Raw genomic sequence first — 27292 nt, 5'->3', positions numbered from 1 at the left:
TATGTGTGATGGTGTGTTGCCAGTATAGTGTGAGAACGCTTTGGCTAAATGCTTGGCTAGTTTGTAAGTGGGGGAATCAATGCCATCCACTATGGGACGTAATGGCACATTTTCTTTATGTATCTTTGGGAGCCCATATATGCGGGGGGGGGTTAGAGTTATATGGTTTTAGTCTGTTGGTAATCTCCACAGGCCAAGACGTGGCCTTAAGGAGCCTATGGAGTTTTCTAATTTGAGAGTTGGTGGGATTGTATTCAATAGGGAGGGAAGTGGCTCGATTTAATAGTAAAGCCTTAAACTTACCTGTGTAGTCATTAAGATTGAGTACCACAGTGGCATTCCCCTTATCTGCTTTGGTGATCACCAACAGACTAAAACCATATAACTCTAGACCCCGCCGCATATATGGGCTCCCAAAAATATATAAAGAAAATGTGCCATTACGTCCCATTGTGGATGGCATTGATTCCCCCACTATATATTGATTCATCACACTATACTGGCAACACACCATCACACATAAAAAACTCAGCCCACTTCAAAGTCGGTATAGAAAACCTTACACTCCAACATAATGACATAATGGTCGGTTTTGATGTCTCCTCCTTAATCACGAATGTCCTCCTCAAAGAAACCTCAGAGCTAATCCAAGCTAAATTTCCAAGCTAAATATCGGAAAGTATATATTAAAGTTTATTTAATTTATATTTCTAGTATACGCTGTCAATTCCTTAAATATTAGTTATCATGTTTAATCAGTGTATAAGCCTCTCAACAAGAATAATGTTCTAGCATGCATGGCAGACGGAACCAAATTAAAGCCAACAGTGATATTTAAAAGGAAGACAATTCCAAAGCATATGAAATTTTCACCAGGTATCTTTGTGTGCGCCAATCAGAAAGGTTGGATGGATGAAGAAGGTGTACAATTGTGGCTGGATCAAGTATGGAATATACATCCAGGTAGCTTGTTACATCAACCAAACATGCTAGTCTGGGTTATGTTCCGGGCACATTTAACGGGGACAAGCAAAGAGAAAGCATGAGCTACGTATACAGACCTAGCAGTCATACCGGATGGTCTAACTTTTGCAGCCGCTTGATGTCAGCTTGATTAAGCCGTTTAAAGATCACTTTAAACGGCTTCTTTAAATAAAGAAGCTTGGGATTCCATACCATCTTAAATCATTCAGTGCTCATTTCTTAAACGTGGAATAAGTAATTCAATGGATGCATCTGAAGATGATGTCATATATGAAAGCGAGGATGATGCACAACAAAATGGAGAGTATGATGACGATGATGCAATGCCTAGAGATGAATTTATAAATGAAATGTTTGATGAAAAGATGAAGAAGAATTTAAAGGATTTTGACATTTTGTTTTAAAATAAATATTTCTTTCGTTAATTCATATTGTTTTATTTATAATGTTAGGGAACAAGATTAACAGATTGCATTATACGTGGACATGACATTTTAGGGCTAGTTTTCAAACAAAATTTCTAGTTCGCATTATATGTGGATCGCATTATACGTGAAAATATACGGTAGGTGCATTTTAAGACAATTTTAGCCAGTTGTAAAAGAGATGCATTTGCTCTTGGCAGGCACACTGTCGTGGATGGGAATTGCAATCCCCCAATCCTGATCATCCCATGGTCATTTAATTAGTTTTAGATAGTGGTGACAGGTTTTTTTCTTCCATAAAATAAACAGATATGAATAAATAGTGATACCTATGATTATCAAACGCAGTTAAGTATTCATTGTTAGTCCCTTACTTTCTACAGTATTCTAAATTAATATGTTGATGTGCTGTTTCTCAGGTCTCCAGTGTATTCACCTATTAAATTATGGTTTATATTGATTTGGGAGAATGAAAGGTTAGCTGACCTTTCTTTTTCCCATTCTCTTTAAGTAATCATATAAATATGATCTGCTCACAATTCATCATCATCATCAAATTCCTGCCATATACCTTCAAGGGATGGACAGGATATGATAGTACTACATGAAAAATTTACATCATTACTAACTTCCTATCTACAATTTTCCTCCAAATCAGTCTGTTACTTGTCAAGACTCCAACATTATCAGATCTTGTATTTCTATCATCTAAGGCACTTTGTACCGTATCAATCCATCTATGTCTTGGTCTTCCTCTGGATCGTTTTCCTGCCAACCTGGTGGAGAACACTTGTTTGCTAATCTTTCCTCGCCCATTCTGTTTAAGTGACCATACCATCTGAGATTAGCTCTGCTAACGCATTCCTGGATGCTAACAATGTCAAGTTCTTTCCTAATATCCTCGTTTTTAATACGATATTGCCATTGATGCGATCTGTTCATGCCTCTAATCTTTCTCAGGACTCTCATATCTGCAGTCTCTAACTTTGGTCAAGTGTTTTACTTCTGATCCAAGTCTGACATTCATAGGTTAAAACTGGTTTGAACACTGTCTTGTATACAGCTAATTTAATGTTTTGACTAATTTCTCTCTTATTCCATATGAATTTATTCAATTGACTTCCTACTATACCAGCTTTGTTGATTCTGTTGTCTATTTCCATATTTAATTTACCATCTTCACTAAAAATCGTGCCCAAGTAGCTGAAATGTTTTACTTGTTCCGAAGGTTCTCCGTTCACAACACAGTTGACATTTTCAATGATTCTGCCTATTTTCATACCATATCTATTACAACAGGATCAGATCTTCACTTTATGACAAATAGTCGAGAAAGCTTGGGAATATAACAAAGATCTGTATTTAAGTTTTGTCGATTTGGAAAAGGCCTATGACAAAGTGCCAAGAGAGAAGCTATTCAATATGCTGCAGTTATATGGTGTGAATGGGGCATTATATCAAGCAATACTTAGTCTTTATTGAGTTGTAAGTCAGCAGTTAGAATTGAAGGAAGTACAGGAAGATGGTTTAATGTTAAATCTGGTGTGACACAAGGATGTACATTATCCCCTCTGTTATTCATTATCTATATGGATCACATTATGAAGGAAAGTGGTATTAGACATGATATCAAAATTGGAGATGTTAATGTCAGCTCTTTCAGATGATATTATACTTCTAAATAAATCCGCTACAAGTCTGCAAGATTCTCTGACTAAATTGAATAACTGTTGTAATAGATATGGTGTGAAGGTCAGCAATAAAAAGACAAAGACAATGAAATAGGCAGAATCATTGAAAATGTCAACTGTGTTGTGAATGGAGAACCTGTGGAACAAGTAAAACATTTCAGCTACTTAGGCACGATTTTTAGTGAAGATGGTAAATTAAATATAGAAATAGACAACAGAATCAGGAAAGCTGGTATGGTGGGAAGTCAATTGAATAAATTCATATGGAATAAGAAAGAAATTAGTCGGAACACTAAATTAGCTGTATGCAAAACAGTGTTCAAACCAGTTTTAACTTATGGATCGGAGAGCTGGGTCAGAAGTAAAACACTTGACCAGAGACCGCAGATATGAGAATCCTGAGAACGATTAGAGGTGTGAACAGATGGCATCAATGGCAATATCATATTAAAAATGAGGATATTAAAAAAGTACTTGACTTTGTCAGCATCCAGGAATGCATTAGCAGAGCTAATCTCAGGTGGTATGGTCACTTAAACAGAATGGGCGAAGAAAGATTAGTAAAACAAGTGTACTCTGCCAGGTTGGCAGCAAAACGACCCAGAGGAAGACCAAAATATAGGTGGATTGATACGGTACAAAGTGCCTTCGACGATAGAAATATAAGATATGATAATGTTGGAGTCTTGACAAGTAACAGACTGATTTGGAGGAAAATTGTAGACAGGAAGTAAGTAATGATGTAATTTTTTTCATGCAGTACTATCATATCCTGTACACCTCTTGAGGATACATGGCAGGAATTTGATGATGATAAATTTTGATATCAGGTTTAATACCACTTTCCTTCATAATATGATCCATATAGATAATGAATAACAGAGGGGACAATGTACATCCTTGTCTCACACCAGATTTAATATTAAACCATCTTCCTGTACTTCCTTCAATCCTAACTGCTGATTTACAAACTAAAATAAAGACTAAGTATTGCTTGATATAATTTCCCATTGACACCATATAACTGTAGCGTATGGAATAGCTTCTCTCTCTGCACCTTGTCATATATCTTTTCCAGATCGACAAAACTTAAATACAGATCTTTGTTATATTTCCATGGTTTCTCTACTATTTGTTGTAAAGTGAAGATCTGATCCTGACAGCTTCTATTTGGCTTGAAATTAGCTTGTTCTTCACCAAGCTTTGCTTCCACAATTCTTCTCAAGCGTTTCTCAAGTATACTGGCATAAATCTTACCAGGAACACTCAGTAGGGAAATACCTCTGTAATTCTCACATTCAGTTTTATTTCCCTTTTTATATGTGGGTACTATGAGAGCTCTACTCCAATCATTGGGAATCCGTCCCTCTGTCCACACCTTCTGAACTATGCAGTGCCGCCACTGTAAGACTTTTAAACCCCATACTTCAGCATTTCTGCTCGAATATCATCTACTCCTGCTGCCTTTCCACATTTCAAGCCTTTGATGGCTTTTTCTACTTCAAGTATGGATATGTATTCCTGACTGTATCCTTTTGAGTGTTTTTTACCACTGTGCTATCGCTGCTTGTTTCATTTAACAATTTTTTCGAAGTAATTACTCCATACTTCAAGGATATCTTTTTCTCCTGTTTTCATGTCACCTTTATCATCTCTCTATCTCCTTTTACAGCACTCTTTCCTCCATTTCTGAATTTCTTCAACAACTCTGCAGAATATTTTGCCACCTTCTTGATATTTATTTTCTATATTCTTGCCAAAGTCCTCCCATGACTTTTGTTTAGCTAGTTTTACACAGTGTTTAGCTTTCTTACATTTGTCTCTGTATTCTCTACGAGCACAAGCTGACTTATTTGCCAGGAACGTTTGATATGCTTTCTTCTTTTTCTTCACTGCCTCTTTTATTTCCTGTGTTCACCATGGAGATCTGATTTTTCTATCCTTCCAGACTACCTCACCACATGCCTCTCTGGCTGAATAAATCAGGGTTTTCTTCAAGGTTTACCACTGAATCTCCAAGGTTTTTTTCCTGTTCTCAAACTCTTTCATTTTTTTCTTCAATAATCTTTGTGTATTTTAGTCTACAATTCACATCTGAAAGCTCAACTTTTATTCACTTTAAAACCTTCTTACATGTTAGTCTTTTCAATATGAAATTCAATTTTATTCTGCTCAAGGCTAAATAGTGATCACTTCCAATTTCAAATACTCTGTACACTCTCGTGTCCTGCACCAGGGAGAGAAAACATCACTATCAACAATAACATAGTTAATCAGACTTTTCTTATTCCTTGCCTCTTCTCTCCGTGTGAATTTGTGCATATTTTTATGTTGGAACATGGTGTTAGCAATAACCAGCCCATGTCCTGAGCAGAAATCCAACAGGTATTTGCCATTATTATTAGCTTTGCTCTTTTCTCCAAATTTTCCCAAAATATTTTTGTATGTCTGACAATCATTTCATTCTTTGCTATTTAGATCCCCAACAAGGACCAACTTTTCCTTTTTCATTATGTCAGTAGCTTTCTTTTGAGCCTCAAAAAATTCTTCCACTTTTACCTTAGTAGAGCCTTCTGTGGGATCATAGGCACAAATAAGTCTCATTGTCCAGTTTCCCATTCTGATATTTGCCCACATCACTCTACTTGAGATTGCCTGCCATTCAAGAAGATTAGCCACGTATTTAGTGGTGAATACTATGGTTACTGCTTCTTTCCCTTGATTGTCATTGCCTGAATATAACATTTTGTATTTATTGTTCAGAAAGATCTCACCAGTTTTTGTCTTTTTTTTTTGTTTTAGTCAATGTCGATCTGTTACTTATCTAATTCCTCAGCTATCTCCATTTCTTTGCCATTCAGGCTCTTGAGTCTTAATATTGTCATGTTCTGTTATGATATGGAGACTGGCTGAGGGAGGGGTGGTGTGGTGGACACTTCTTCAGATACACATGGCAGGTACTCATGGAAATGGCCCCTAAAAAGGTCCTGCGTAAAGCTTAACCTCCTCACGGGTGACCTTCAGCACCAAAAGTCTCATAGAGCTCACCATTGCGGTAAACCTCGAAGAACTCAAACAATTGCACAACTGCCGCATTTTTAAAGTGGTTCTGCCATATCAAAAATGTTTTAGTCTTCTGGATCATGCTTTCTGCTCACCTTCCTCCGAATTCTTCTTAAAACTCTCAAATATTTAGTCTCTGATTAACTTATAGGATGATTGTAATTAAAGTTCACAATTCGAAAGGCTGTAACTGGGTAACTACTCAACAGAATGATTTAATATTTAATATTAAATCATTCTGTTGAGTCTTAAAACTCTCAAATATGTAGTCTCTGATCAACTTATAGGATGATTATAATTAAAGTTCACAATTCGAAAGGCTGTAACTGGGTAACTACTCAACAGAATGATTTAATATTTAATATGATGATGTGTGCAGCAATGAAATTTTATTTTGCACAAAAACCAACATTAGTTCTAAAAGTTTCCACTTGGACAATACATGGCGAACATAGAGTTCCACACGAATTGCTATGGATATGGCATATAATGCTGGTCTTTAGGTCCACTAAATTGGCTATGTTTCCATGATAGACAGCATCTTTGAGATCCCCATAGCCAAAATTCTCAATCTTCAGATTTGGTAAGTCCACTGTTCACATTGTATGAAAATGGCTGCTGATAATTCTGTCCTCAGTAAAATATGTCTGAAGAACTGCCCATCCTGCATGAAAACTGTTGAATCCAGGCACTGATGCTGTTCAAGTGTTGGAATCACCTGATTGGCTATGAGAAATGCATATCGCTGGCAACTAATAGTGGAGGCAATGAGAATCGCAGGACCAAGATCCTCAAAAAATAAAGGTCTGATAATGATTTCACCTGTAAAAGCACACAGAATGGTGATCTTCGGGGGGAAGAAGCAGAATATTGTCATATAACATGTGGGTTTGCAGTTGCTCAAATTCTGCTGTTGTGTGTATAGTAGCCCCTTCTTATCTGCAGTGGGGACTATGTTCCAAGACTCACCCCACAGATACCTGAAACTGTGGATGTACCTAACCTTATATATATATTATGTTTTTTCCTATGTTTTTATCATAGGTATGCATACATACCTATGATAAAGTTTAATTTATAAATTAGGCACAGTAAGAGATGAACAATAACATCATCATCATGCTTGTTAAGTTGATTTAAGCTTAGAGTGGCCTGTTCCAGCCTTAGAAGTCATCGTTGAATCTCTTAAGAGAATGTCCTTGTTTTCTTTTTCTTAATGGTTTGTAATTTAAGGCTTGTTTTTGGTAATCTTTCTGTTTTCATTCTTTCAATGTATTCCATCCATTTGTGTTTATATTTTTTAATTTTTTCTATTACTGATTCCTGGATTAATTCTTTCATAATTTCTTCATTTCTTTTGTGATCAAATAGAGTATGCTTTGCAGTTTTTCTCATAAACTTCATTTCAGCTGTTATTAATCTTTGTTTGTCATTTTGTTTTATTGTCCAGATTTCACTTCCATACAACAGGACTGGTAGGGCTAATGTATCGTATACTTTTAGTCAGGTTTGTTTTGGAACTAGGTTAGATTTAAATATAGAGTTAATTACACCTGTTATTTTTAAATATTTTGCAATTTTTAGGTTTATATCTTTTTCTTTTTCATATGTAATCATACATCCTAGATAGTTAAATGATTTTACCTGATCTAAAATCTTTTTATCTATTACTATTTGGATCTTGTTCTTTAAAGGCCATCGTTTTTTATTTTTCTGTTGATATTATCATTCCATAATCTTTAGCCATCTCATTTAAATTTAAAATATCTTTCTGTAAGTTATCTTCAGAATTTGTAATTATTATTTGGTCATCAGCAAAAAAGGAGTGTGTTTAAGTTCACAGTAGGAGAAAGTTTAATACCTTAATGAAATTTCTTATTCCATTTTATTATTATTTCATTTAGATAAATAGTAAAAAGAGTTGCTGAAAGGCGACATCCCTGTCAGACTCCTTGGTTTATCTCTTTCGTACATGATAGTTCATAATTTAATCTTATTTGTATTTGATTATTTTCATATATACTTATGATAGCTTTTAGAATATTATTTGGTATTTGTCTTTCTTTTAATATGTCAAATAAAATGCTTCTTTTAACTTTGTTAAATGCTTTTCAAAAGTCAATGAATGTAATATGTGTGTTTGTAAATTATATTTATCTTCTTTTCTCTATTATTAATTTCAAGCAAAAGGCCGGGTCTATACATTCTCGTCCTTTTCTAAATCCATTCTGTACTTCAAAAATAGTTTATCGAATATTTTATTAATTTGTTATTTAAAATTCTGCTATATATTTTGTAACAGAAATTCAGAATACTTATACCTCTATAATTTTTAGGGTTATCTCTACTACCTTTTTTAAAGATAGGAATCACAATTTCTATTTTCCATTCTATTGGGGTGTTACTCGTTAAATAGATTTTATTTAAAAATAATAGGCGTCTTTCTTTGAACCTTATTCCTGGATATATTTATATAATTCTGAACCTAACTTATCTTCTCCTGTTGATTTCAAAACTTTTCATTTTCATTAAATGTTTTCCAGTTATCTTTTTTAAAATGTTTATCTGCCCACAATTCTGTATAGAAATTTATAAATTTTTCTAATTTCAATTTGGTACTTAAATGTTTCAAAATCTTGTATACATTGAGTCTTATTTTATATAAATCATGTTCTAAATTAGAAACAAATTTGTTCCATGATTCTCTTTTAGCTGTGGCTCTTATTCTTTAATATTCTATTTTATCTTCTAATTTTATTGCTTAACCATTTATGATATGCTTCTTTTTTTCATTTTAATTATTTCTTTGATTGTATCATCCCGTATCTTAAGTTTTTTTTTTTCTTTTTATTGAATTTTTTGATCTTTCCTAAGCTTTCATTTGCTGCTGTATTTAGTATCATTTTTATATTAAGCCATTCTATTTTTTCGTTTCATTTTATTTTATCTAAATATTGGTTAATTTTTTGTTTATATAGCCATTGTATATTTGTGTCATTTAATAATCTAGTTTTATAAACAAATGTTTTAAATTTTCTTTCTGTTCTTGTTACTAGTAGCCATTTAGGTAGTAATCTTAATTTTATTTTAACGAGGAAGTGGTCACTACTTATTTCATATCCTCTGTGAATTCTAACATCTAAAGATTTTTTTAAATTTAAGATAAAGTTATCTAATATTGATTTCCATCCTCATGCTATCCAAGTATATTTATCAATTTTTTACCATTCCTGTTTAGTATGTTCTCCATATATTCCTATGTTATTATTAATTTTTGTGTTTCCATTTTTTGCATTTAAGTCTTGGCTAATATTGCATAATCATTTTTATATAATTTAATATATATAAAACACATGCAATTTACAGACAAAAAATACTAGTTGTGGTAGTGGTGGAGGTGGGCGGTAGATGGCTTTGATGGAGATGATTCGTAGTAGAGGTTCGGTGTAGTAGTTGAGACAGTTGTAGGTGTCCTCCTGCGATGAGTCTTCGGACTCCTTGGAGGTGTCACGAATAATAATAATAATAACTACAATAATAAAATAGATCAATTATAACAATATACTGCAATAAAAGTTATATGACTGTGAATGGAATCTTAGCATTAAATTATTTATTTATTTATTATTTTACGTAGTCAAGAACTTTCACTTAAAAGGAAGCACTTTACAGCTTCTCTTTGGCATATCTGAATTTCCAGGATCACTACTCTTGCACTTTGGAGCCATTATTAAGTAAAATAAGGATTACTTGAACACAAGCACTGTGATAACATGAATTGATCTGATAATGGAGATGGCTACTAAGTGACTAACGGGCAGGTAGCATGTATGGTACTGCATGGATAATCTGGACAAAGGGAGAGTGATTCATATCCTCATCACACATCATCACATTAAATATTAAATCATTTCGCTGAGTAATTACTTAGTTACGGTATTTCGAAAAGTGAACTTTAATTATAACCACTGTGTATTTATAACTCATCTCTCTCAGATCCGTAAGCTAACTAACTTTTAATTCTAAATATATTCCCCCCAACTCTCATCAAATGTTGGTACTTTTGATACAAAGGGATGTAATTCATATTCTTCTCTCAAACCCAATTATCCTTCATGGAGTAATTTTCTGATACAGCATCTTAAACATCTCTTTGTTATCGGTGTAATAAAATAGATAATTCATATTCTTGCTTATATATATATCATCATCATCATCATCATCATCAAATTCCTGCCATGTACCCTCAAGGGGTGTACAGGATACGACAGTACTACATGAAAAAATTACATCATTACTAACTTCCTATCTACAATTTTCCTCCAAATCAGTCTGTTACTTGTCAAGACTCCAACATTATCAGATCTTATATTTCTATCGTCTAAGGCACTTTGTACCATATCAATCCACCTATATCTTGGTCTTCCTCTGGGTCGTTTTCCTACCAACCTGGCAGAGAACACTTGTTTTGCTAATCTTTCCTCTCCCATTCTATTTAAGTGACCATACCATCTGAGATTAGCTCTGCTAACGCATTCCTGGATGCTGACAATGTCAAGTTCTTTCCTAATATCCTCATTTTTAATATGATATTGCCATTGATGCCATCTGTTCATGCCTCTAATCTTTCTTAGGACTCTCATATCTGCGCTCTCTAGTCTTTGGTCAAGTGTTTTACTTCTGACCCAGCTCTCAGATCCATAAGTTAAAATTGGTTTGAACACAGTCTTGTATACAGCTAATTTAGTATTCCGACTAATTTCTTTCTTATTCCATATGAATTTATTCAATTGACTTCCCACGATACCAGCTTTGCTGATTCTGTTGTCTATTTCTGTATTTAATTTACCATCTTCAGTAAAAATCGTGCCTAAGTAGCTGAAATGTTTTACTTGTTCCACAGGTTCTCCATCCACAACACAGCTGACATTTTCAAGGATTCTGCCTATTTTCATTGTTTTTGTCTGTTTATTGCTGACCTTCATACCATATCTATCACAACAGTTATTCAATTTTGTCAGAGAATCTTGCAGACTTGTAGCAGATTTATTTAGAAGTATAACATCATCCACATAAAGCAAAGAGTGGACATTAACATCTCCAATTTTTATATCATGTTTAATACCACTTTCCTTCATAATGTGATCCATATAGATAATGAATAACAGAGGAGATAATGTACATCCTTGTCTCCGACCAGATTTAACATTAAACCATCTTCCTGTACTTCCTTCAATTCTAACTGCTGACTTACAACTCAAATAAAGACTAAGTATTGCTTGATATAATGCCTGATTGACACCACATAACTGCAGCGTATTGAATAGCTTCTCTCTTGGGACCTTATCATATGCCTTTTCCAAATCGACAAAACTTAAATACAGATCTTTGTTATCCAATGCTTTCTCGACTATTTGTCGTAAAGTGAAAATCTGATCCTGACAGCCTCTGTTTGGCCTGAATCCAGCTTGTTCTTCACCAAGCTTTTCTTCCACAATTCTTCTCAACCGTTTCTCAAGTATACTTGCATAGATCTTGCCAGGAACACTCAGTAGGGAAATACCTCTGTAATTCTCACATTCGGTTTTATTTCCCTTTTTATATATGGGTACTATGAGAGCTCTACTCCAATCATCGGGAATTCGTCCCTCTGTCCAGGCTTTCTGAACTATGCAGTGCAGCCACTGTAAGACTCTTATACCACCATGCTTCAGCATTTCTGGTCGAATATCATCTACTCCTGCTGCCTTTCCACATTTCAAGCCTTTGATGGCTTTTTCTACTTCAAGTATGGATATGTATTCCTGACTGCATGCCTGGTCAGTGTTTTTTATCACTGTGCTGTCATTACTGCTTGTTTCATTTAGCAGTTTTTCAAAGTAATTACTCCATACTTCAAGGATATCTTTTTCTCCTGTTTTCATTTCACCTTTATCATCTCTAATTCCTTTTACAGCACTCTTTCCTCCATTCCTAAGCTTCTTCAACAACCTCCAGAATATTTTGCCACCTTCTTGATATTTATTTTCTATATTCTTGCCAAAGTCCTCCCATGACTTTTGTTTAGCTAGTTTTACACACTGTTTAGCTTTCTTACATTTGTCTCTGTATTCTGTAAGAGTAAAAGCTGACTTATTTGCCAAGAACTTTTGATATGCTTTCTTCTTTTCCTTCACTGCCTCTTTAACTTCCTGTGTCCACCAGGGAGTTCTGATTTTTTTATCTTTGCACACAACCTCACCACATGCCTCTCTGGCAGAATCAATCAATGTTTCCTTCAGAGTTTGCCACTGAATCTCCAAGGTTTGATTCCTGTTATCAAACTCTTTCATTTTCTTTTCAATAATATTTCTGTATTTTAGTCTACAGTTCACATCTGAGAGCTGCTCAACTTTTATTCGCTTTAAAACTTTCTTACATGTTATTCTTTTCAATATGAAATTCAATTTTATCCTGCTCAAGACTAAATAGTGATCACTTCCAATTTCAAATCCTCTGTACACTCTGGTGTCCTGCACCAGGGAGAAAACATCACTATCAACAATAACATAGTCAATGAGACTTTTCTTATTCCTAGCCTCTTCTCTCCATGTGAATTTGTGCACATTTTTATGTTGGAACATGGTGTTAGTAATAACCAGTCCATGTCCTGAGCAGAAATCCAACAGATATTTGCCATTATTATTAGCTTTGCTCTTTTCTCCAAATTTTCCCAAAATATTTTTGTATGTCTCGCAATCATTTCCTACTCTACTATTTAGATCCCCAACAAGGACCAACTTTTCCTTTTTCATTGTGTCAGTTGCTTTTTCTAAAGCCTCAAAAAATTCCTCCACTTCTACCTTAGTAGAACCTTCTGTGGGACATAGGCACAAATAAGTCTCATTGTCCAGTTTCCCATTCTCATATTTGCCCACATTACTCTACTTGAGACTGACTGCCATTCAAGAAGATTAGCCTCGTATTTTGTGTTGAATACTATGGCTACTCCTTCTTTTCCTTGATTGTCATTGCCTGAATATAACATTTTGTATTTATTGCTCAGAAAGATCTCACCAGTTTTGGTCTTTTTTGTTTCAGTCACCCCTATTATGTCGATCTGGTACTTATCTAATTCCTCAGCTAGCTCCATTTCTTTGCGATTCAATCTTCTTACGTTGATAGTACCGATCTTTAACTCTGGTGATGTTGAGTTGGGGTTTGTTTTCAGATTTGTATATATATATATATATATATATATATGCATATTTAACTGGCATTTTAAGATTTATATAGACATTATTATTTAAAAGAGATTATTAAAAGGGTTGCTTAAGGGTCAAAGCTGTATAACTGAGAGGAGACCTCCACATAGCCTTTAAAGGAATGCGGAGAACCGACCAGGGCTTCTGACCTAATGTCCAGTCCTCACCTTCTCTTGGTGCACCCTGTTGGATATCTATTTGGATACTGAACGAACGAGGATGGGCTGGCAATTTAGGATTTAGCCGACCAAATTGTATTCTTATTGGTTAAACCAAAATAAAAAATGATGGTACAACATGATAAAATTTCATGCCAGCTGGGGTGTCGCCCGGTTAAACAAGGCCCCCGTTGTTTTCGGCAGGGAACCAGGGCGAACAGCAAAAAGTCAGCTACTGGAACAAATCTGAAAACAAACCCCAACTCAACATCACCAGAGTTAAAGATCGGTACTATCAACGTAAGAAGCCTGAATGGCAAAGAAATAGAGCTAGTTGAGGAATTAGATAAGTACCAGATCGACATAATAGGGGTGACTGAAACAAAAAAGACCAAAACTGGTGAGATCTTTCTGAGCAATAAATACAAAATGTTATATTCAGGCAATGACAATCAAGGAAAAGAAGGAGTTGCCATAGTATTCAACACAAAATACGAAGCTAATCTTCTTGAATGGCAGTCAGTATCAAGTAGAGTAATGTGGGCAAATATGAGAATGGGGAACTGAACAATGAGACTTATTTGTGCCTATGGTCCCACAGAAGATAGAAGTGGAGGAATTTTTTGAGGCTTTAGAAAAAGCAACTGACACAATGAAAAAGGAAAAGTTGGTCCTTATTGGGGATCTAAATAGCAGAGTAGGAAATGATTGTGAGACATACAAAAATTTTTTGGGAAAATTTGGAGAAAAGAGCAAAGCTAATAATAATGGCAAATATCTGTTGGATTTCTGCTCAGAATATGGACTGGTTATTACTAACACCATGTTCCAACATAAAAATGTACACAAATTCACATGGAGAGAAGAGGCTAGGATAAGAAAAGCCTCATTGACTATGTTATTGTTGATAGTGATGTTTTCTCCCTGGTGCAGGACACCAGAGTGTATGGAGGATTTGAAATTGGAAGTGATCACTATTTAGTCTTGAGCAGGATAAAATTGAATTTCATATTGAAAAGAATAACATGTAAGAAAGTTTTAAAGCGAATAAAAGTTGAGCAGCTCTCAGATGTGAACTGTAGACTAAAATACACAAAGATTATTGAAGAAAAAATGAAAGAGTTTGAGAACAGGAATCAAACCTTTTAGATTCAGTGGCAAGCCTTGAAGAAAACATTGATTAATTCTGCCAGAGAGGCATGTGGTGAGGTTGTCTGCAATGATAAAAAAATCAGAACTCCCTGGTGGACACAGGAACTTAAAGAGGCAGTGAAGGAAAAGAAGAAAGCATATCAAAAGTTCCTGTCAAATAAGTCAGCTTGTGCTCTTAGAGAATATAGAGACAAATGCAAGAATGCTAAACACTGTGTAAAACTAGCTAAACAAAAGTCATGGGAGGACTTTGGCAAGAATATAGAAAATAAATATCTAGAAGGTGGCAAAATATTCTGGAGGTTGTTGAAGAAGCTCAGGAATTGAGGAAAGAGTGCTGTAAAAGGAGTTACAGATGATAAAGGTGACATGAATACTGGAGAAAAAAGATATCCTTGAAGTATGGAGTAATTACTTTGTAAAACTGCTAAATGAAACAAGCAGTGATGACAGCACTCTGGTAAAAAACACTGATCAGGCATGCAGGCAGGTATACATATCCATACTTGAAGTAGAAAAAGCCATCAAAGGCTTGAAATGTGGAAAGGCAGCTGGAGTAGATGATATTCGACCAGAAATGCTGAAGTATGGTGGTATAAGAGTATTACAATGGCTGCACTGCATAGTTCAGAAAGCCTGGACAGAGGGACGAATTCCCGATGATTGGAGTAGAGCTCTCATAGTACCCATATATAAAAAGGGAAATAAAACTGAATGTGAGAATTACAGAGGTATTTCCCTACTGAGTGTTCCTGGCAAAATCTATGCAAGTATACTTGAGAAACGGTTGAGAAGAATTGTGGAAGAAAAGCTTGGTGAAGAACAAGCTGGATTCAGGCCAAACAGAGGCTGTCAGGATCAGATTTTCACTTTACGACAAATAGTCGAGAAAGCATTGGATAACAAAGATCTGTATTTAAGTTTTGTCGATTTGGAAAAGGCATATGATAAGGTCCCAAGAGAGAAGCTATTCAATACGCTGCAGTTATGTGGTGTCAATGAGGCATTATATCAAGCAATACTTAGTCTTTATTTGAGTTGTAAGTCAGCAGTTAGAATTGAAGGAAGTACAGGAAGATGGTTTAATGTTAAATCTGGTCGGAGACAAGGATGTACATTATCTCCTCTGTTATTCATTATCTATATGGATCACATTATGAAGGAAAGTGGTATTAAACATGATATAAAAATTGGAGATGTTAATGTCCACTCTTTGCTTTATGTGGATGATGTTATACTTCTAAATAAATCTGCTACAAGTCTGCAAGATTCTCTGACAAAATTGAATAACTGTTGTGATAGATATGGTATGAAGGTCAGCAATAAACAGACAAAAACAATGAAAATAGGCAGAATCCTTGAAAATGTCAGCTGTGTTGTGGATGGAGAACCTGTGGAACAAGTAAAACATTTCAGCTACTTAGGCACGATTTTTACTGAAGATGGTAAATTAAATACAGAAATAGACAACAGAATCAACAAAGCTGGTATGGTAGGAAGTCAATTGAATAAATCCATATGGAATAAGAGAGAAATTAGTCGGAACACTAAATTAGCTGTATGCAAGACAGTGTTCAAACAGTTTTAACTTATGGATCTGAGAGCTGGGTCAGAAGTAAAACACTTGACCAAAGACTAGAGACCACAGATATGAGAGTCCTGAGAAAGATTATAGGCGTGAACAGATGGCATCAATGGCAATATCATATTAAAAATGAGGATATTAGGAAATAACTTGACATTGTCAGCATCCAGGAATGCATTAGCAGAGCTAATCTCAGGTGGTATGGTCACCTAAACAGAATGGGCGAGGAAAGATTAGCAAAACAAGTGTTCTCTGCCAGGTTTTCAGGAAAACCACCCAGAGGAAGACCAAGATATAGGTGGATTGATACGGTACAAAGTGCCTTAGATGATAGAAATATAAGATCTGATAATGTTGGAGTCTTGACAAGTAACAGACTGATTTGGAGGAAAATTGTAGATAAGAAGTTAGTAATGATATAATTTTTTCATGTAGTACTATCATATCCTGTATACCCCTTGTGGGTACATGGCAGGAATTTGATGATGATGATGATGATTAAAAGTTGTTAATTTCTTGAGGTATTATTTTCAAAAAAATAAAATAAAATCATAAATAAAAAATAATTCATCATGATGAGATTAATTTAAAAAAATATATCGAATCATTTTTTAATAAGGTTATGGGCTTTTGAAAAGTGGGGTAATCTAATTCACTATTATAAGTAATCGTAATCAGTTACTGACAAATGAAAAATAATTTCAAATATGTCATTGCTTAGCATAAAGGTTTTAGCTAGCATTACTGAGAGAATACTAGTATCTTTAGTTGTTTATAGTAAACTTATATTGATGTTGCAATCAACTCTTATTAATATTTGTATTACACATATGTAGCACTTTTTTTTTTTTGGTTGCAATTACTTCTTTAAAAAATAACATATGTAAGTAGAATTAATATCAGTAGAACTTGATCTGATTAAAAAATTATAACATTTTAATTAGTAATGGAATATGTTTATTGCCATCAAGGTATTGCCCTGCATTTGCCACAGAAGAGCAGCACAAGGCTGGAAGAAACAAATGATCTTGTTAGTCTTAAAAGGTCTGCTAAGCTGAATGCATGCATTGACAGTGCTGGTAGAATACGTTCTCTTGATATGAATTCTGAATTGGAAGTTGGTTCTGTAGTAGAAGTTCGTATTAATGGAGCTCCTTCTTATGGTGTTATTCGGTGGATTGGCGAAATACCAGAGGCTAGGGGTAACAACAAATTAGTTGCAGGAATTGAAATGGTAAGTGAACTAGTTACATTTTAGTTAACCCCTTGACATACAAAAGACGTCTGTGACACGTCTTTTGTTTATTGCACCAAAATTGATTTTGAATTTTGGTTTTGCATATAAATACAACCGAATATAGATGCTAGACAATCTTGTGCCTATTTCCTTTCAGCAGAGAGAAAAGTTGCCAACGCCGTGTATCGGCTATTTTGTTTGCGTTTGCACAAATTCATCATTATTTTTCAAATAATGAAGAAGTTGATCCAGCAAATCACACTCGCCCAAAAAATTGGCAGAAAAACGACTGCTTTCTGATTTTTAATTGGTACCTTAAGGAGTTAAATTTATCAAATTAAATGATATTCACAGAATGAATTTTGTTGAGGTTGGAAACTAACATATAACAATAAGGTGCATGTAAAACAGTATCAATAATATTTGGCGATGGAATGAGTTCTGGTTAATACAGTGAAGGTTTTTTATGTCTATTCAGTTTAGAAGCACAATAAAATTAAAAGCTATTGCTATTGACACTGCTTTATAAACATGCCACAAATAGAAAATAACAAGGTAATTCATCATGTTGGACCTTAAAGATCCTACATGATGAATTACCTGAAGATAGCCCTGGTTCACTATAAAATCTTGAAACTATAGCATGCTTAAAGCATGATATAGTTTTCAGGTGCCCTGATAATACAGTTGATTCTGTTTATTTTTCATTTTTCTATAATCTTGTTGAAGTAATTGTCACTTTATCAGAAAATGTTAACTGTGATTAGGTTTCGTCATTACATCACTGATGACCTTGAAGACTGCTGTAGAGAAAGTATTTTACTGATAACTGAAAGTGCCATAACTGTGTGTTGATAAAATTATGCATTTTCTATACACCAAGAATCAGAGGCTGATGCAAAATTGTATTTAAACTAATATTTACTAAAAGAATAAATAGTGGGTAATGTGATATAATTGATCATTAATTTTTTTTACTTATGTAGCAAGGGCATCTTTAGTATTAATACATCAGAATAAAAGTACAAGCAAACAATGCAGGAAAAAAAATGTGAACAGTATGAAAGTGCGAAATTGTGGATTTCTATAAAACAGGCATGGTGATATTGTACTGAAGTCCTAATGTGATGCTTCAGTACAATATAATGATGATGTTCATTATCAGATTCCTGATAAGCACTGTCAAAGAGTATACAGAATACTATAATAGTTCTACATGGAAAGCTTACTTCCTATAGATAAGTTGTCTCCAAATTACTCTTATCTGCCAGGACTGCAGTATTGTCAGATCCTACATTTAAGTCTTCTATTCTAACTGCATTAGTCCACCTAGGTGTTTGTCATCCTCTGGATTTTTCATGACATCTAGCATCAAGCACTTATTTTGCTACCCTTTCTCATTCACTTTTAGTGACCAATTGACACTGCTTTATACAGTGTCAATTGGTCACTAAAGGTAGTATTAAACAGTGTTCAATACTACCTTAGATTAGCTCTGTTCACATCTTGAATGCTGACGCCTTAAGTTACTTCCTAATGTAACAACTGTTAGGATAATCAGCAATGAAGAGACAGAGACTGTGAAAACTGGCAGTGATATTGAAAACATCAATTGCACCCTGAATGGATAACCTAAAACATTGCATCTATTTAGGCACAATTTTCAATGAGGATTGCAAATGAAATATGGAAATAGACAACAGAATGGGCAAAGAATGGGTATTGTAGGAAGTCAGCAAAATAAATATATATAGAATAAGAAAGAAACTAGTCAAAACACTAAACTAGCTGTATACAAAACAGTGTTCAAACCAATTTTAACTTATGGATCTGAGAACAGGTTTAGAAATGAAACATTCTTTGTAGACTGGAGACATCACAAATATGAGAATTCCAAGAATTGAACAGATAGCATCAATGGTAGAATCATATTAAACCCAAGAATATTAGGAATGAACTGTAGTTTGTAGCATTCAGGAATGTGTGAGCAGAACTAATTTCAGTTAAATCTTAAATTACACTCTGGCAGTACTGGAATCCTGTCAGATAGCAGATTTATTTGGAGGAAATTTGTGATGTGAACTTTGTTCATTTAGTACTATCATAATTACCTTCTGAGGGTATTCAGTAATTTGCTGATGGTGATGATGATATTTGTATATTTTAGTGTATTGTTCACCTCTGAAATCTGCTTCACTTTGAATAATTTTTAAACTCATATTTCCCTTTTCAGTAATTTGTTTTTATCCTCCTCAAAACTAAATGGTGATCTTTCTTATATTCTTATGTCCTGAGTCAGTGTAAAAGACATAAAAAATTTTCTTTGCATTGTTTCCCTTGTGAATTTATGCACATTTTTATGTTGGAAAATGACTTTGTTATGACTAGTCCATGTCCTGAACAGAAATTCATTAGAAATTCATCCAACTTTTTCTTTTTCTTTAAATCAGCTGCCTTCTCTGATTACTAAAAAAATTCCACTTCTTCCCTAGTGGAACCTTCTATTGGACCAGTAAGACAAGACACAAATGATTATTGATGTTAGCATCATTCTACTTGAAATTGCTTGTCTTTCGAGAACGTTATATTTTTTATTTATTATTATTTTGGATATATCAAGTATATAATTTCTTGGTATCTTTAATTTATTTTATTTTTTTATTATTATTTTTTTTTATGTTAATCTTTGTACTGGTTATTGGCAGTACTATCCTTGCATCACGTCCAGACTTGATATAGGCCGGAGCCTTTACAAGTGTTTTACCCTACTATGCCTATTCTAGTTATCATTGTAGTCATTCTCTGGTGGCAATGCCATGCCATCAGTGTGCCCTGTAGGGCCCTCAAGGAAAGAACTTTTATATCCTTCTGCATAAGCCCAAGCTGTTTTAAGTCCTTATAACTATCTGCGCTCTATACGCCATGTAAAGAGATGGTTGTGCTGGTAAACCTCAGAGTTGCCCCATGCACCTCCTGTATCTTACTAACTAGATCTTGGTTATTTTTATGGTAGTTCACTTTATTATTATGGCTGTAGGCTAGTGGGTGCCCTGTTCCCACCACCTAGGCATCAACTACCTAAACGTCACCATCTCTTTTAATCACTAAAAGAGATGGTGACCTTTGTTCTTAAAGCAGTTGTTCAGAATGGAGACCATGGAGTCATGCCTCCACACGCGGACTCCATGGGTGCAGAAGCAACATTGGGCTATATGAGACAATGTCTCACTGCAGTGGTAACCAGCCCTACAGTTTGAGTCGTCGCTACCTCATCGAGCTGTGTGGACTCGAGTAGGCAGGGCATTGATCCTCGTCCTGATAAGGTCAATATACTCGAACCCTGGAAGGAGTCTGGTGCCATCCCTTACCCGATCATGCTGTGGAGGCACCAGATATGACTTTTGAAGTCATATCTGGCCTCCATCTACAGAACAGTGCAACAGAGATGTCCACCTCTTGTGTTCTGTGGGTGCTGACTCAATTAAAGTTCCCTGATAATGGGACCAGCCTCTAGCCTGCCTAAAGTCTTCTTGTATTAATGGGCTATAGAAAGCCTCTCTGCAGATAGGGGAAGAAGATAGTTCTAACTTCATGATTCTTGACAGCCACAGACATGGAACCCTGAGTCCACCATTCTTCACCCTCACATGGAAATATGCAGTAGGGGTGTCAGGCGGCAGTTGGAACCATGATCTCATGGCTGAATGGATAGCCCTGTCCATTCGGGATAGTACCGAGATATATGTCCTACCAAGCACCAACTTGTGGTAAAAGCGAGGTAGGAGATAGTGGGAAAGGAGAAACAGTCTTTGCTGGGGCTGAAGTATAACCAAGTAGAAAAACTTCCAACAACTATCTCTAATCCAGAGTAATTTAATAATAAGGTGTGACGCCTTTTGACAACTCATATACGAAAATATGACTTCTGCATTGCTTCAACCTTGGTATCACCTCTGGGTCTGGCTCCCACGGAAGAGATCTCAATAAAGTTCGAGACTGGTCTGGATAGTGACCCCTTCCCATAATGCATAGCATTATACATACCTGTGCTTTGCATTATGGGATACTAAGGCAAGTGATGTGAAGTCATAAGCTTCTATATATGAGTTGCCTCAGTCCTGAAAATAGTTCTGTTGCAAACTTGTTTGCTTACACTTTTAAAATATATTAGAAATGCACTTAGTCTTTAAACATGAAAAATGGTGATATAGCTGACTTGATATAGGATAACTATATCAAGAAGGAGGATTCTTAAAGTTGTTTGAGTTTATTGGTGAAAGACTCACTTTGATTGCCCATTGAAACACCTACCTTGCTTATTGGAGGTATGAAGTGGCTATTACCATGTTTCATCTCCAGAGTTGGGTCTCTGATTTTTTTCTTTACTCTCCCTTTCTTCTTAATGCAGTGCAGGTGGTTTTGTCTCTGCTAGGCACACTTACCACACTATATTTATTCATATAGAGATCTAAAATGGTTCCTGCAAGTTGGCCTCTAGATTGCACATGGGACCAAATTTATTCATAATGCTTCAGGAGGCTTCCTGAACTTGCTAAAGATTCTTATACTACCAGGTTGTGCCCGAGGGAGTCTGAGTATGGTAGCTTGCAGGAGACACTGCCAAGGCCATGCTTGAATTGGATTCTGCATAAGATTCCATAATCTATTGTATTGCATACCTATTCTCCAGTTTCTACTATCATGAAAGACAGCATAAAAAAAATCTCTCTCAAAAAAAAAAAAAAAAAATCAAAACAAAACAAAATGAAACCAAAAATTTTCAAAAAATCAATAAAAGACTTCATCAATATTTGGGGGCTTAGTACCAACCTCAATGCCACAGACATCTACATGCGATCTGTCGTTACTCATCATTGATTCTCAACCAAATCCTCTATAACTACACCTCATCTAAATTTTCCACATCTCTCATGCATGATCTTGTCCTGTCAGGTGTCTCCACCATGTCCTATTCTGTGCCTCTCTGCTGCATTCCTCATATGAGAGATAGGTCCACTCTTCATTTGTCTTTTTGTCTTTCCATGATATCCTCATAATTCTTCACAGCATCCACATTTCAAAGGCCTCCAGTTTTTTCACACTCAGATTGGAGAGGGTCCATGTCTCTACTCCATATAATAATGTAGACCATATGTGTAGCATTTGGAGATTCTTAGTCTTGTTTTCAGATTTAATTCTCTAGATGTTAGTAGATTTTTCATACTGTTGAAAGTTGACCTTGCAATTTCAGTCATTTTTCTAATTGCAGGTGATACCTTCCATAAAAACGGCAAACATGCACTTTTTTCAGATCTAATATTTCATGCAAATATTATTATCAGACCTAGAACCTCCTTTATATGATCTGCTTTGTTTCATGATTTCTTTGCCTCATTTTGTTGCTTTCATTTGCTGCCATGTGCTGTACTAACCTTTTGTATTATTTATATCTGAAAATTCATCGTGTACTGTCCAATTACCCAAAAGCGAGATAATCTCTTTCTGGGAGATTTCAAAGTTCACAATTCTGACTGGCTTCTCTTCTCTAACATCACAGGATAAACTAGAAGAGAAGTCGAACTATTTGCTGACGGTAATGATCTAATGCAACTTGTTCACTTACCTACTAGAATTGAAAGTAATCCTCATCATTCTCCCAACACCCTGGACCTTTTCTTAACCAACCTTCTCCATGCTTTTCTACAGATCATCCTCTTTCCAATCATTCTCCATGCTCTTATCCTCTGGCACTACAGTGATGCCAGCTGGGATGACCAGATTTCTATGCTTGTTTTCTGAGATATAATCCAAGCATTTGCTCTGATCTAACAACTGAAATTATTCTTGCTGGAATGAGTGTCCTTATTCCCTACTTCCACACAACATCCCTGACCGTTATCCAATCCTTGGTTTTCCAACAAATGTGCCAAAGCAGTCCAAGGTAATAATGCAGCATACGCTCAATGGCTCGAACTAAAGACTCCAACCTCTCTCTCTCTCAGCTTACATGGCAGCCCCTAATGGCTGCAAAAAATTATCATCACATTTAAAGTAGACGTTGTAAGGACCACAAGCCCTGAGCTTGCCACTTGCTCAAATGGCAGGTGAGCCATCTGATCCCTTGCCAAGGCTGTTGTGCAAACTTCTGCCCTATGATTTTTCCATCTCTCTCTCTCTTGCAGACATTCTGATGGAACAGTGGTAACATCTAAAGATAAGGCCTCTTGGCATCAATCTTCCTCCTCCAACTCTTGTTTAGCTTACCAAGGCTTTTTATGATTCCCATCCACAAAGATTTTTGTAAACCTATAGTACATTTGTGCTGCAATTGGGTCAAGGATTTTTTTAATTGTTATATTATTTTGTATTTTTATTTATTTTTTACATATTCTGAAAACTGTGTCTTAGAAACTGAACATGGAACTTTTTCAAACCTTTCAAGCCTCCAGTAAGTGGACAGGGATCTCACACCAGACTGTGAAGTTAATCTCCTACTAGATGTTTTATAGAAATGTGTGATAGACATAATGATGTATTTTAAAAAAAGTTTAAACACATGTAAAGGAAATTAGAATTTATTTATGACTCCTATATATTTTGCTCACTGTAACATGTGCATCCTTCAGGAACAGAGCAAAAGAATTGTTTACAACATTAAAAATATTAACATAAGAATGATTCAAGCAGACTGAGTATTACTTTCACTTGTCTTAGTCGCAGCCAGGTAATCTCCTGCCCACTCACCTGCAACTGAAATGAATAAAAGTGTGACTCATTCTGTTTGAATCATTATTATGTTAATATTTTAAATGGCATTACCAATTCTTTTGCTGTCTCCCTGAATGATGCTGATGTTACAGTGAACAAAAAAAAAAATATATATATATATATATATATAAAAATCTGCTAACGCCTTTTATATTCCCATATAGGGAGTAGGCGAGACCATTTTAGCCCTATCTAACTTTTTTGAAAACCGAGTGGGCAGTTCAATCTCCACTAGTAGCCAATTAGAGATAGCTGGCCCAAGGCTATCATTAATTTAACTGGCACACAATGAAGAGACAGCTAACAAGTGCCACCATCTCGTGGTCTCTAACCCTAACACAACATATTTTTTTTAATGTTTGAAAATAGTGTGGGTTCAACAGTTGATTTTCTTGTGTTTATCGGACAAAAAATCCAAGTTTCCAAGAGATAAAACCTGCTTGCCTGTGCGAGAGATCGACTAACTTGGGAACCAGTCGAAAAAAGGCTTAGAAAAATGTTTCTCTAGTCAGCAACCAGATTTGAACCCAAGTCTTCCTTCATGCAGTTAAGTGCCGTGGAATGCAAATGACGCTTCCATTGAGCTACACAGATATAGAAGTTGTAAATAAATCCTAATCTCCTTTGCATGTGTTAAACCATTTTTTTTTAAATATCTTTACAAAATTAATCTCTCACCTAAAAATAATGACAAATATGATATGTATGGTTGGATTTGAACCTGCATCCTGTTGGTTGGAGAGTGACTGCTCTAACCACTCACCCAACTAGGCCGGTTATCTCTTACTTTTCCATAAACCACAAACAATATGTCTCTTCTGATCTGTTGCCAGAAAGAAATCACAAAAATATGTAATAGCTTGATATTGATGAATCATCTGGCCGAGATATTCCTCCAGTTGTATGTATTAAGAGCTTGTGCTCCCAATCCTCTATTATCTTTATAAGCTGTTTTAATTATCTAGCTTCTAACAATATTGAAGCAAGCATTTAATTATAGACTGTTCCTAAAAAAGGAAGATAAAAGTCTACCATTAACTATTGTCCTATTGCCCTCACCTCCCTCGGTATCGAAAGTGATTGAGCAATTCATCAATAACTAGCTTCTTCATTCCCAAGAGACCCATGAGTTAATTAGGGAACACCAATATGGATCCCATCATTTTCATTCTAGCAGACCTCTTACTTAACTTAACCACCTTTTAACACAATCCATGGAAAGATTTGGAGAAGTTCATGTGGTTGCTCTTGATATTTCCAAGGCATTTGAACTGAACAATCTTGCATCAAGGCCTTCTTATTGAACTACCATCTTGTTCTATCCTTTGTGAGTAAAATGAATGTCATCTTCCTTTATGGTCATTCATTGTTTGTCATGGCAGATGATTATCATTGCTGGATTAACCCTAATGCTTTGTGCTTTTACCTGCTTTCTCGCTCCTATATATCAATGATTTTCCCTTATTACCATCCAGTTCTCTTCATAGCCTGGTTCTTCATTTACAAAACCTTGTGCTCAGACTTCAAGATTTTCTATGCCCCAATTCCTCTTCTAGCCATTCTCAAGTGAGGTGAAAATAATTTAGTAAAGTTTAATCCTACGTAAAGACAGTTCCACGTTATTTCTTAGAAGAATGACCTTGCTTCTCTACTCCCTCACTTTTGATAACACTTCATTCATCAAAAACCAAGATCAATTTTCTCTTCTTGGATTGACTTTTACATCTATCCATAAACACATCATGTTCATGGCCTCTGCAGTAGACTTTTCTTGGTATTCTTTTCCTTTGTAAAATACTTTTCTTCTGCTCAACTCCAAACACTTTACAAATCCAAGATGCTCATTTGTATCCTGAACAAACAACCCCCCTCTCTCCCTCTCCCTGCCTTCAGTCCATTTCAAATAGACACTGTTTTTGCATAATGTCCTTTCTATATGTATTTCTTTGAATTTCTCTTTACCGAACTGAGCTGGTCACTAATAGTCCTCTACTTGAACCATGTGTGAATATGAAGGATGCTGGTTAATCTATTCGACTCCAAACTCTGAACATTTAGGGGTTTGAGCTAAAGCATATTCAAATCCCCGTGTCTATGTTTTTCTACCTTTTTGTTTCTGCCATCTCTTCATCAGATCCTATGTTTACTCTTGAGATCCATGGACCTCTTTGTCTTCTAATTGGCCTAGATGTTTCTTTGCTTAATCTTGTATGTCTTTGACTCACTTCCAGAACATTTCAGGTGTGTTCTTCTCATCAATCTCTAAAAGCGCATCTAGTATTTTTGATGTTTCATTTGTGAATCTTGGGATTACTGTGACATTCAGTCTAGTGTGATGGAGCTGTCTTTGGAGGTTTTGGTGTCAGTCTTACCTTGGTTTTTACTAAATGGTGCAAATTGCAAGGTGACTGTTCAGACTCTTTAAAAATGATAAAAGAATAGTCAATAATAACAGTTTAATATAAGCAAATTACCACTTCCAATACATGCTTTAAATAGCTCATCAACTACAAATTAATATTTATCACAGTTATTAAACAGCTTAATTGGCATTAAAATTTAACATTCAAGCACAAGTAGAGTTATACATAATCATTAAGTCAACTAATTTTCACAGCTGACTTTTTTTTTAAACATAATTCAAATTACCTTACTGGTAGCATCAGATCTCAACATTCAATTTACAGTCCTTGAGGTCTAGCTAATGCAGGGTTAAGTTTTGACAGTTCGTAGTATACAAACATTTAATCATTTAACATAATCCATACATTAGTGTGCGAGAATATTACCTGTTAAAGTTTAAACATAATGTGCCAAAGTTTAATGTACCTATATGCTAATGTTGTATTATTTTCTTTCTAATATAGAAATGCACATCAAGAAATCTTGATGTGCATTTATATATTAGAAAGATTTGTATACAAGAAATCTTTGCTGAACTACATTCAGTGTGATTGAGGAAGGGAATTACTTCTTTGTGGTGGA

General features: G+C 35.2%; 1 protein-coding gene across 5 annotated transcripts in view; it reads left to right on the top strand.

Moving 5' to 3' along the window:
* CYLD (ubiquitin carboxyl-terminal hydrolase CYLD) overlaps positions 1 to 27292 on the top strand; it is a 451655-nt gene that overhangs the window by 210259 nt on the left and 214104 nt on the right. For all 5 annotated transcript variants that reach the window (XM_090407955.1, XM_090407951.1, XM_090407953.1 and 2 more), the window contains one exon: positions 17274 to 17536. In XM_090407955.1, the coding sequence (XP_090264081.1) occupies positions 17274 to 17536 (263 nt within the window). The remainder of the gene's footprint in view (positions 1 to 17273; positions 17537 to 27292) is intronic.

Source organism: Typopeltis vanoorti, chromosome 18, assembly GCF_054136105.1.
Source record: "Typopeltis vanoorti isolate ZY-2024b chromosome 18, IOZ_Tvanoo_1.0, whole genome shotgun sequence".
Classification (NCBI taxonomy): Eukaryota; Metazoa; Arthropoda; class Arachnida; order Uropygi; family Thelyphonidae; genus Typopeltis; species Typopeltis vanoorti.
Note: the sequence above shows the minus strand (reverse complement) of the source record. Positions and strands in the feature narration are given on the sequence as shown.